The sequence below is a fragment of the Setaria viridis genome, chromosome 5, assembly GCF_005286985.2.
Source record: "Setaria viridis chromosome 5, Setaria_viridis_v4.0, whole genome shotgun sequence".
In the NCBI taxonomy this organism is placed as follows: Eukaryota; Viridiplantae; Streptophyta; class Magnoliopsida; order Poales; family Poaceae; genus Setaria; species Setaria viridis.
The window spans coordinates 46,102,331-46,115,104 of record NC_048267.2 but is presented as its reverse complement, the minus strand read 5'-3'; the positions used below and the strand labels follow the sequence as shown (position 1 = coordinate 46,115,104).

At 46.0% G+C, this 12,774-nt stretch overlaps 1 protein-coding gene and 1 pseudogene across 1 annotated transcript; both read left to right on the top strand.

Annotated features, from left to right (window-relative positions):
• The first annotated feature begins 3,117 nt into the window (after positions 1-3,117).
• LOC117856605 (uncharacterized) lies at positions 3,118-9,468 on the top strand. The gene is made up of 4 exons (XM_034738937.2): positions 3,118-4,139; positions 4,829-4,978; positions 5,061-5,251; positions 8,155-9,468. Exons 1-4 carry the CDS (start codon positions 3,182-3,184, stop codon positions 9,115-9,117), a joined length of 2,262 nt encoding a protein of 753 aa, XP_034594828.1. The 5' UTR covers positions 3,118-3,181; the 3' UTR covers positions 9,118-9,468.
• Positions 8,280-10,797, top strand: LOC117856967 (cytosolic sulfotransferase 18-like; annotated as a pseudogene).
• The last annotated feature ends 1,977 nt before the right edge of the window (positions 10,798-12,774 follow it).

The window sequence follows — 12,774 nt, the reverse complement described above, 5'->3', positions numbered from 1 at the left end:
TAGAGGGGAAACTGCAAGCCGACGAGGAGCTGCCGCAGCCGGTGTGAGAGTTCATCGATCCATGTAATAATATAATGCTTTGTTTGATGGTAAAAGGACAGAGGAACGTGACATGCCACCAACCATCTTCCTTTTTTTAAGTATCGGCTTACTCCCTCTGTCCCAATCTATTCAAAAATAAGTGTTCGTTTATCTTTCAAATTTTGTCACACAAAGAAAGTTCATTTAGCTTCGAGTGAGACTCATCTAATTAAAGCAACACTTGCACCAATAAAAACAAGTGTGTTGAGAAGTGCATAGATCCAATGAAATGATCAATTGATATTTTTTCTCTGGTTCCAATGCACGTGCATGTATTCAGATCTAAAAAATCAAACAGATTGGACAGCTTTCAACCACAACTAATATGAGTAATTAGGAATAGCATGGTCACTTCTCACAACTACTAATGTGTCCAAAATTTTCTAAACGAACACTTATTTTGGGACTGAGAGAGTACAAATTAGCTCAATCATGCTCGCAAATTAATCCTTATTATATACCTGGGTCATCAAAATTAGAGGTGTTAATCTTTTCTGTTTAGAGTCCAATAGCGAGTCCAATAGCAGAAAATAAATTCAACACCATTTATCTCAATGGGCAGGTGTCATTAAGCCTAGCTAGGACGATGCATGCATGGCCAACATTCACTACCGGAATGCTCAGGTTTGTCTTGTACCCACGGCACACGGCGAAGGTAAAAAAAAACACTCAGTAAACGGCACTCAGTAAAAAAAACACTCAGTAAACGGCACTCAGTAAACAGAGACTCGGCAAAGCTGCCTTTGCCGAGTATTTTTTTCGAGCAAACGGCAAAGACATTGCCGAGTGCTAAACCGACACTTGGCAAAAAATATTTCAAAAAATATAAAAACACGCCCGCCGCAACCACCATGACGCCGTCGTTGCCACCACAACACCACCGCCACCATAACGCCGCCGCCACCGCCTGTGCAAAAAAAAAGAGGGAGAAGGAGGGAGATGGGGGAGAGGGAGGGAGGGGGCGGCGCTAGGAGAGGGAGGGGAGGGAGGGGATGCTGGCGGGAGACGGAGGGAGGGGAGGGGGCGGTGCTAGTGGGAGAGGGAGGGGGCGCCGGCGGGAGACGGAGGGAGGGGAGGGGGTGGCGCCAGGAGAGGGAGGGGAGGGTGAAAGGAAGGGGGCGGTGGCCGGGTGACTTTTATAAGGTGCCGAGTGTCGAATCTAGGACACTTGGCAAAGCTACTTTACCGAGTGTCAAATCACAGCACTCGATTAAGTTATTTTTACCGAGTGTCTGCACTCGGTTCCCATTTTCTTCTTTTCCATACCGTGTTTTCCTTCTTTTTCTTGATGTCCTTTGAAAATACCCTATCAAATTGACTCAACAATATATATATATATATATATATATATATATGATTTTTCTGCGAATATTACTCTATTATTTTATGCAGTTACAGCTCAAATTTAATTTATATTAATTCAAATTCTATAATAGCACTTAATAAATTAAAATTATCAAATAGATCCAAAAAATCACCAAAATTTCACATGAAATAATCTATGTTCTCTATTGCCTGTACAAAAAAATTTGAATTCAAACCCTAATTCGACCGTCACTTTGACTCCAAATCTTACTGAATCCTTCTCAACGCTACGATTCTTTTTCTGAGATGCTTCAGTTTGTAAACATCGTACGTGACAAATTATGCGAAACCTTCTCAATTTTTTACCACAGCCTCCATGTATGATATCATCACACTTGAAAAATCTAATGATTTTCAAACTTCGTTTGCTTTTTTTAGAATTCAAAAACCATTCGGCCAAACATTCGTGGTCGTGTTTTCTGAACAAGATGTTCGAAATTTTTTTTATTTCCTAGGTAAGGCCTCACACTGGACTCAATAACATGAATATCAACTTTTCTACTCATTTTATTCTATTATTTGAATCCCTTGCAGTTCAAATTTGACTTATACCAAAAAATTCCTAGAAATGCAATAAACTAATTAAATATAGCAAACGAATCCAGAAATATACCAAATATTAACATGGAATACCACATGTTTTATGTGGAGAGTAGAAAAAGTTTCAAAGTTAGAATAGAAAAAAAGTGAAATTATTTGCCAAGTGCTAAATAATTACACTCGGCAAACATATTTTTTTGCCGAGTGCCTATCTTTACCGAGTGTTTTTTTTCTAGGTTGCCAAGTGCCAGGCTTTGCCCGGTGTTTTTTGGCTCTTTGCCGAGTGTTTTTTTAGTAGCACTCGGCAAAGAGCTTCTTTGCCAAGTGCCCGATAGAATGCACTCGGCAAAGATTCTTGCACTCGGCAAACACCCGGTTTCCGGTAGTGATTGAGAACCCCATCCATGACCCAACGTGGTCTACGACAAATCAGCCTTCTTCAGGAGAGGCAAGGTAGGTGATATGATACGATTCTATTTGTCCTTGAGCTTTAGAGAAACACAACCAGTAAGGCTTGAGCAACATTTTTGCTTCATGTGTTTCGTTTCGTCCCATGTCAGGATAGGAAGGAAGTTTGCGAGAGGATGCAAGAACAAAGCCGGCGGCGACCGTACGTACGTGGAGGAGCTGATGAGCTGCGTCGGCGCATCGACCTGATCGATCTGCCTGCGAACCTGCGTGTGCTCGTAGCCGACCATGCGGACATCGTGCATGGAGGAGGAGACCACGCACATGGGGCGCCGGTGACGCCGTCCGGTGACATCGTCCATCGAGGGCTGCCTTTTTTTATGGCAAAAGGACAGAGGAATCATGTCACGAGACATGTGCTGCTTGTAGGCGCTCTCATCGCCGTCGGCATCCTCCGTCGCGTGGTAGCTGGCATCCTCGTCTCCGGCGGATGTTCTCGCCGTCGAAGCATGCATGTTTCTGCATTGTTCTAGGGAGGATCGGAGCTCCGTCCGCCGCAGCAGGGGCCGTATCCCTGCTGGAGATCCAAATTAAAGAACTTGAGCTATGTCAATCCCCACCATATGATCTTATCTGTCCCTTTTCTTTATTAGGAATAAAAAACATACTCGCTAATCACGAGATTGACCGAATCTGTACCCAAAGAACGAAGGATGACTTATACAAGTAGCCATCCAATCCATCGTCCCAGATGTAGAGCGCGCAAGAACTCCAAAGCAGCTGAGCTATGGCACAAGTCATGGAGGGAAGCGCCACAAATAGCCACGGCACTGATGATCCTCTATCCAAACTTCCAACGAGGGAGGGGTGGTCGGAGCCATTGGTGCTCTACAAGAACTACTGGCTCCGTCCACGTTTCGCTGCAACCATCATGCGCCTCCAGAACACCTTCGAAGCTCGCCACGACGACATCATTCTCGCAACGAACCCCAAGTGTGGCACCACTTGGATCAAGGCCCTCGCCTTCGCAATCACCAATCGCTCCCGGTATGAGTTTGGCCATCACCCTCTTCTCTTCCATCATCCCCAGGAGGTGGTGCCATTAATCGAGATCCCTCGAGATGGTGGCATGACCTATGTAGAGACACTCCCATCTCCAAGGCTTCTTGCCACCCATATACCCCTCTCGTTGTTCCCAGATTCCTTAGCTACTTGTGGTTGTCGTATTGTGTACGTTTGTCGAGATCCAAAGGACGCCCTTGTGTCCCGGTGGCACTTCGAGAATAAGGTTCATAGGGAGCGTAGCATTGACTTTGAGGCTGCCTTCAACATGTTTTCCGAAGGTTTCTCAGGCCACGGACCTTTTTGGCAGCATTGCCTTGAGTACTGGAGGGAGAGCATCGCATGCCCTAACAGGATTCTTTTTCTCAAGTACGAAGATATGATGTCAGAGCCAGTGAAATATGTCATCAGACTTGCAACATTCCTCGGTGTCCCTTTCAGTATCAAGGAAGAAGAAGACGGGATACCTGAGGAGGTGGTGAGGTTGTGCAGCTTTGATAAGCTTAGCAGCTTGGACACCAACCAGACAGGTGAACTGGTCCGGCATGGCAACCTAATTGTTGAGAAGTCAGTGTTCTTCAGGAAAGGGAAGGTGGGGGATTGGGTGAATCACATGAGCCAAGAGATGGGGAGAAAGCTAGACTGCATTGTGGAAGAAAAACTGAAGGGAACTGGCCTTGTGCTCTAATGTGCATCTCCTTTTGCTTTATTTTCTTTGTATGCTTTATATTTGCCATCATATTTGCATGTTTGCAAGAATAAACATGTCACATTTGCTTGTTGTACTTTTCTCTTAAACACGTCTTGATTGCCGACAATCGCTGAAGAAAGGAGAAGCTGGACCCGGTTGAATCACATGAGTGAAGAAATGGAAGAAACTGAAGGGATTTGGCCTTCCTGGTTTTTTATGTTCATGTGGTTTACTTTACTTATATGTTGTTGTATGTTTTAACGTCATGTTTCGATTGTTTGAATTAATAAACAAAGTCATCCATTGCGAAAGTCATGATTATTTAATGGAACTTCTACTTGCTGCTTTCTATTTGATTGAGCGAAATTTCTGCTTGTAGTGCCGCGGGGCCTCCTATGTAGCTAGTGGAAGCTAGATAAGCAGCATAGTTGTAAAGCCCATTAGACCCGTTTAAAAGTTTAAGTCAACATTTTAACAAACTAGTTTCAACATTTTTCAACAGTTTAATCTACATCTAAAATGAACAGGTTCGACATTTTTATTCTAGATCAACATTTCATAAGGAAAAAAACTACATTCAACATTTTTATCTGCCTACTTCAACATTTTGGATAACCGGATTCAACATTTTTTTCAAAGAAGAGCCGACATTTTCGGATTTTTCTTCTTCTTCAACCTCAGTCAGCTTCTCAGACCACGGCGTGTGCAACGTGGAGGCAGTGAGGCCGGTGTGCCCGCGGGAGGCGGCGGTAGAGCCGGCGCGCGCGGGGGACCGGAGCATCGGCCGCCGGCGTGCGTGGGGTCCGAGCGCTCACGGGACGGCGGTATGCGGTGCGTTCGCTTGTGGGGCCCTTTTCGTGGGCTGATACTCTCTACGTTGATTGCATTGAGCTCGCTTGCTTTTTCCCCCTAGCTAGTAACGAACACCAAAGGCTAGCTGCTATGGCGGACATCGAGAACCCCGGCGGCGGCGGCGGCGTCGTTGACGCGAGGCCGGATCCCGACCGTCGATGCGCGCCGCTGCTGTGCATGGTTGGCGCGCTCATCGCCTTCTGCGTCCTCTCGATGCTCTTCTACCGCGCTCATCGGGCGGCCGGCCTGGGCGTTCGCGTGGTGGCTGTGGTCCTGCTCGTCCTGGGGGCCATGGCCCATGGGATTCCTCCTCGCTGGCTGCTGCTGCATTTTCGTCGTCGTCGAAGGTTGTGTCTACGGAAGTATAGAGGGGAAACTGCAAGCCAACGAGGAGCCGCCGCTGCCGGTGTGAGAGTTCATCGATCCATGTAATAATATAATGCTTTGTTTGATGGTAAAAGGACAGAGGAACGTGACATGCCACCAACCATCTTCCTTTTTTTAAGTATCGGCTTACTCCCTCTGTCCCGATCTATCCCAAAATAAGTGTTCGTTTATCTTTCAAATTTTGTCACACAAAGAAAGTTCATTTAGCTTCAAATAAGACTCATCTAATTAAAACAACACTCGCACCAATAAAAACAATGTGTTGAGAAGTGCATAGATCTAATGAAATGATCAATTAATGTTTTTTCTCTTGTTCCAATGCACGTGCATGTATTCAGATCTAAAAAATCAAACAGATTGGACAGCTTTCAACCACAACTAATATGAGTAATTAGGAATAGTATGGTCACTTCTCACAACTACTAATTGTCCAAAATTTTCTAAACGAACACATATTTTGGGACTGAGGGAGTACAGATTAGCTCAATCGTGCTCGGAAATTAATCCTTATTATATACTTGGGTCATCAAAATTAGAGGTGTTAATCTTTTGTGTTTAGAGTCCAATCAGCAGAAAATAAATTCGACACCATTTATCTCGATGGGTAGGTGTCATTAAGCCTAGCCAGGACGATGCATGCATGGCCAACATTCACTACCAGAATGCCCAGGTTTGCCGTGTGCCGTGGGTACACGGCGAAGGCAAAAAAGAAACACTCGGCAAAGTCTTTGTTGAGTGTTCCACTCAGCAAACGGCACTCAGCAAACAGAGACTCGGCAAAGCTGTCTTTGCCGAGTGTTTTTTTTTCGAGTACTTGGCAAAGACGTTGCCGAGTGCTAAACCGACACTCGGCAAAAAAATATTTCAAAAAATATAAAAACACGCCCGCCGCGACCACCATGACGCCGTCGCCGCCACCACAATGCCGCCGCCACCGCCTGTGCAAAAAAAAGAGGGAGACGGGGGGAGAGGGAGGGAGGGGGTGGCGCTAGGAGAGGGAGGGGAGGGGGCGGCACCGGCGGGAGAGGAAGGGGAGGGGGTGGTGCTAGCGGGAGACGGAGGGGGCGCCGGCGGGAGACAGAGGGAGGGGAGGGGGCGGCGCTGGTGGGAGAGGGGGGTGGCGCCGGGAGAGGGAGGGGAGGGTGGGAGGAAGGGGGCGGCGGCCGGGTGACTTTTATAAGGTGCCAAGTGTCGAATCTAGGACACTCGGCAAAGCTAATTTAGCGAGTGTCAGATTATCTTTACCGAGTGTCTGCACTCGGTTCCCATTTTCTTCTTTTCCATACTGTGTTTTCCTTCTTTTTTCTGATGTCCTTTGAAAATACTTTATCAAATTGACTCAACAATATATATATATATATATGATTTTTCCATGAATATTACTCCATTATTTTATGCAGTTACAGTTCAAATTTAATTTATATCAATTAAAATTTTATAATTACACTTAATAAATTAAAATTATCAAATGAATCCAAAAAAATTACTAAAATTTCACATGAAATAATCTATGTCCTCTATTGCCTATACAAAAAATTTTGAAGTCAAATCCCAATTCGACCGTCAATTTGACTCCAAATCTTACCGAATCCTTCTCAACGCTACGATTTTTTTTCTGAGATGCTTCGATTTGTAAACATCGTACGTGACAAAAATTTTGCGAAACCTTCTCAATTTTTTACCACAACCTCCATCTATGATATCATCACACATGAAAAATCTCATGATTTTCAGACTTCGTTTGCTTTTTTTAGAATTTAAAAACCATTTGGCCAAACGTTCGTGATCATGTTTTCTGAACAAGATGTTCAAAATTTCTTTTCATTTCCTGGGTAAGGCCTCACACTGGACTCAATACCATGAATATCAATTTTTCTACTCATTTTATTCTATTATTTGAATCATTTGCAGTTCAAATTTGACTTATACCAAAAAATTCCTAAAAATGCAATAAGCTAATTAAATATAGCAAACGGATCCAGAAATATACCAAATTTTAACATGGAATACTACATGTTTTATGTGGAGAGTAGAAAAAGTTTCAAGGTCATAATAGAAAAAAAGTGAAATTATTTGCCAAGTGCTAAATAATTACACCCGGCAAACATATTTCTTTGCCGAGTGCCTATCTTTGCCGAGTATTTTTTTTCTAGGTTGCCGAGTGCCAGGCTTTGCCCAGTGTTTTTTGGTTCTTTTGCCGAGTGTTTTTTGGCAGCACTCGGCAAAGAGCTTCTTTGCCAAGTGCCCAATAGAATGCACTCAGCAAAGATTCTTGCACTCGGCAAACACCCGGTTTCCGGTAGTGATTGAGAACCCCATCCATGACCCAATGTGGTCTACGAGAAATCAGCCTTCTTCGGGAGAGGCAAGGTAGGTGATATGATACGATTCTATTTGTCCTTGAGCTTTAGAGAAACACAACCAGTAAGGCTTGAGCAACATTTTTGCTTCATGTGTTTCGTTTCGTCCCATGTCAGGATAGGAAGGAAGTTTGCGAGAGGATGCAAGAACAAAGCCGGCGGCGACCGTACGTACGTGGAGGAGCTGATGAGCTGCGTCGGCGCATCGATCTGATCGATCCTGCCTGCGAACCTGCGTGTGCTCGTAGTCGACCATGCGGACATCGTGCATGGAGGAGGAGACCACGCACATGGGGCGCCGGTGACGCCGTCCGTTGACATCGTCCATCGAGGGCTGCCTTTTTTTATGGCAAAAGGACAGAGGATGACTTATACAAGTAGCCATCCAATCCATCGTCCCAGATGTAGAGCGCACAAGTCATGGAGGGAAGCGCCACAAATAGCCACGGCACTGATGATCCTCTATCCAAACTTCCAACGAGGGAGGGGTGGTCGGAGCCATTGGTGCTCTACAAGAACTACTGGCTCCGTCCACGTTTCGCTGCAACCATCATGCGCCTCCAGAACACCTTTGAAGCTCGCCACGACGACATCGTTCTCGCAACGAACCCCAAGTGTGGCACCACGTGGATCAAGGCCCTCACCTTCGCAATCACCAATCGCTCCCGGTATGAGTTTGGCAATCACCCTCTTCTCTTCCGTCATCCCCAGGAGGTGGTGCCGTTCCTCGAGATCCCTCGAGATGGTGACATGACCTATGTAGAGACACTCCCATCTCCAAGGCTTCTTGCCACCCATATGCCCCTCTCGTTGTTCCCAGATTCCTTAGCTACTTGTGGTTGTCGTACTGTGTACGTTTGTCGAGATCCAAAGGACGCCCTTGTGTCCTGGTGGCACTTCGAGAATAAGATCCATAGGGAATGTAGCATTGACTTTGAGGCTGCTGTCAACATGTTTTCCGAAGGTTTCTCATCCTACGGACCTTTTTGGGAGCATTGCCTCGAGTACTGGAGGGAGAGCATCGCATGCCCTAACAGGATTCTTTTTCTCAAGTACGAAGATATGATGTTAGAGCCAGTGAAGTATGTCATCAGACTTGCAGCATTCCTCGGTTTCCCCTTCAATATCAAGGAAGAAGAAGACGGGATACCTGAGGAGGTGGTGAGGTTGTGCAGCTTTGATAAGCTTAGCAGCTTGGACACAAACCAGACAGGTGAACTGGTCTGGCGTGGCAATCTAATTACTGAGAAGTCGGCATACTTTAGGAAAGGGAAGGTGGGGAATTGGGTGAATCACATGAGCCAAGAGATAGGGAGAAAACTAGATTGCATTGTGGAGGAGAAACTGGAGGGAACTGGCCTTGTGCTTTAATGTGCATGTCCTTTTACTTTTATTTTCTTTGTATGCTTTATATTTGCCACCATATTTGCATGTTTGCAAGAATAAACATGCCATATTTGCATGTTATACTTTTCTCTTAAACACGTCATGATTGCCGACAATAACAGAAGAAAGGAGAAGCTGGACCCGGTTGAATCACACGAGTGAAGAAATGGAAGAAACTGAAGGGATTTGGCCTTCCTTGTTCTTATGTACATGTGGTTTACTTTTCTTATATGTTGTTGTACATTTTAACGTCATGTTTTGATTGTTTGAATTAACAAACAAAGTCATCCATTGCAGATCCTTTAATGGAATTTCTACTTGCTGCTTTCTTTTTTATTGATGAGCGAAATTTCTGCTAGTAGTGCCGCGGGGCCTCCTATGTAGCTAGTTGAAGCTAGATAAGCAGCATGGTTTTTCTTTAGGAATATAAAAACATACTCGCTAATCACGAGATTATATTTTAATCCTATATATGGTAACTTGCACAGCATTGATAGCCACCAGCATCAGAGCTGCTCTCTGTATTCAATCCGCAGGTCTACACGCACCCACCCAATCCATCGTCCCAGCTGCAAAGCGCGCAAGAACACTCCAAAGCAGCTGAGCTATGGCACAAGCCATGGAGGGAAGCGCCACAAATAGCCACGGTACTGATGATCCTCTATCCAAACTTCCGTCGAGGGAGGGGTGGGCGCAGCCATTGGTGCTCTACAAGAACTACTGGCTCCGTCCACGTTTTGCTGCAACCATCATGCGCCTCCACAACACCTTCGAAGCTCGCCACGACGACATCGTTCTCGCAACGAACCCCAAGTGTGGCACCACGTGGATCAAGGCTCTCGCCTTCGCAATCACCAATCGCTCCCGGTATGAGTTTGGCAATCACCCTCTTCTCTTCCGTCATCCCCAGGAGGTGGTGCCATTCCTCGAGATCCCTCGAGATGGTGACATGACCTATGTAGAGACACTCCCATCTCCAAGGCTTCTTGCCACCCATATGCCCCTCTCGTTGTTCCCAGATTCCTTAGCTACTTGTGGTTGTCGTACTGTGTACGTTTGTCGAGATCCAAAGGACGCCCTTTGTCCTGGTGGCACTTCGAGAGTAAGGTCCATAGGGAACGTAGTGTTGACTTTGAGGCTGCTGTCAACATGTTTTCCGAAGGTTTCTCAAACTACGGACCTTTTTGGGAGCATTGCCTCGAGTACTGGAGGGAGAGCATCCCATGCCCTAACAGGATTCTTTTTCTCAAGTACGAAGATATGATGTCAGAGCCAATGAAGTATGTCATTAGACTTGCAACATTCCTCGGTGTCCCCTTCAGTATCAAGGAAGAAGAAGACGGGATACCTGAGGAGGTGGTGAGGTTGTGCAGCTTTGATAAGCTTAGCAGCTTGGACACCAACCAGACAGGTGATATGGTCCGGCTTGGCAACCTAATTATTGAGAAGTCAGTGTTGTTCAGAAAAGGAAAGGTGGGGGATTGGGTGAATCACATGAGCCAAGAGATGGGGAGAAAGCTAGATTGCATTGTGGAAGAGAAATTGAAGGGAACTGGCCTTGTGCTCTAATGTGCATCGCCTTTTGCTTTTATTTTCTTTGTATGCTTTATATTTGCCATCATATTTGCATGTTTGCAAGAATAAAAATGTCATATTTGCATGTTCTACGTTTCTCTTAAACACGTCATGATTGCCGACAATCACAGAAGAAAGGAGAAGCTGGACCCGGTTGAATCACATGAGTGAAGAAATGGAAGAAACTGAAGGAATTTGGCCTTCCTTGTTCTTTATGTTCATGGTCTCTCTACGTTGATTGCATTGGACTCGCTGGCTTTTTCCCCCTAGCTAGTAATGAACACCAAAGGCTCGCTGCTATGGCGGACATCGAGAACCCCGGCGGCGGCGGTGGCGGCGTCGTCGTTGACGCGAGGCCGGATCCCGACCGTCGATGCGCGCCGCTGCTGTGCATGCTTGGCGCGCTCATCGCCTTCTGCATCCTCTCGATGCTCTTCTACCGCGCTCATTGGGCGGCCGGCCTGGGCGGTGGCTGTGGTCCTGCTCATCCTGGGGGCCATGGCCCATGGGATTCCTCCTCGCTGGCTTGCTGCTGCGTTTTCGTCGTCGTCGAAGGTACGTTGTGCCTTCGGAATATAGAGGGGAAACTGCAAGCCGACGAGGAGCCGCCGCTGCCAGTGCGAGAGTTCATCGATTTATGAGCATTTCGATACGAGGTGCTAAAGTTTAGCAGGGTCACATCAGATGTTCGGATACATCAGATGTTCGGATGCTAATTAGGAGGATTAAATATAAGCTAATTACAAAACTAATTGCACACATGGAGTCTAATTTGTGAGATGAATCTATTAAGGCTAATTAATCCATCATTAGAAAACTGTTACTGTAGCACCACATTGTCAAGTCATGAACTAATTAGGCTTAATAGATTCATCTCGCGAATTAGGCTTCATATGTGCAATTAGTTTTGTAATTAGACTATGTTTAATACTTCTAATTAGTATCCAAACATCCGATGTGACAAGTTAAGCTAGGGAGCCAAACATGCGATGGTAAAAGGACAGAGGAACGTGACATGCCACCAACCATCTTCCTTTTTTAAGTAGTATCGGCTTAAACCCTTTGTCCCAAAATAAGTGTTCGTTTATCTTTCAAATTTGGTCACAAAGAAAGTTCATTTAGCTCCTAACGAGACTCATCTAATTAAAGCAATACTCACACTAATAAAAACAAAAGTACTGAGAAGTGCATAGATCCAATAAAATAATCAATTGATGTTTTTTCTCTGGTTCTAATGCACGTACATGTATTCAGGATCCAGAAAATCAAACAGACTGCACAGCTTTCAACCACGATTAATATGAGTAATTAGAAATAGCATGATCACTTCTTACAACTACTAATGTGTCCAAAATTTTCTAAACGAACACTTATTTTGGGACGGAGGGAGTACAGATTAGCTCAATCGTGCTCGCAAATTAATCCTTATTATATACCTGGATCATCAAAATTAGAGGTGTTAATCTTTTCTATTTAGATTCTAATCAGCCAACATTCACGGCACACGGCGAAGGCAAAAAAATACTTAGCAAATGTTTTTCCGAGTGTTCCCCTCAGCAAAGCTATCTTTGCTGAGTGCTTTTTATCGAGCACTCGGCAAAGATGTTGCTGAGTGCTAAATCGACACTCGGCAAAAAATATTTCGAAAAATATAATAAAAAACCTAACCGCCACCACCACGCCGCCGCCACCACCACGACGCCGCCGTCGCCACCACGCCTGCCGCCACCGCCTGTGCAAAAAAAAAAGAGGGAGAGGGAGGGAGATGGGGGAAGAGGGAGTGGAGGGGGTGGCGTCGGCGGGAGAGGGAGGGGGCGTCGGCGGGAGACGTAGGGAGGGGAGGGGGGTGGCGGGAGAGGGAGGGGGCGCCGGCGGGAGACGTTGGGAGGGGAGGGGGCGGCGCCGGCGGGAGAGGGAGGGGGCGCCGGCGGGAGATGGAGGGAGGGGAAGGGGCAGCGCCGGTAGGAGAGGGAGGGAGGGGAGGGGGGCAGCGATGTCGGGAGAAGAAGGGTAGGGTGGGAGGGAGGGGGCGGTGGTCGGGTAACTTTTATAAGGTGCCGAGTGTCG

Coding starts and splice junctions, on each gene's coding strand:
- LOC117856605 (XM_034738937.2), top strand. CDS start 3,182: ATGGCACAAGTCATGGAGGGAAGCGCCACAAATAGCCACGGCACTGAT. Junction 4,140..4,828: donor GAAGGGAACTGGCCTTGTGC/TCTAATGTGCAT, acceptor CTTCAACCTCAG/TCAGCTTCTCAGACCACGGC. Junction 4,979..5,060: donor TCACGGGACGGCGGTATGCG/GTGCGTTCGCTT, acceptor TTTTCCCCCTAG/CTAGTAACGAACACCAAAGG.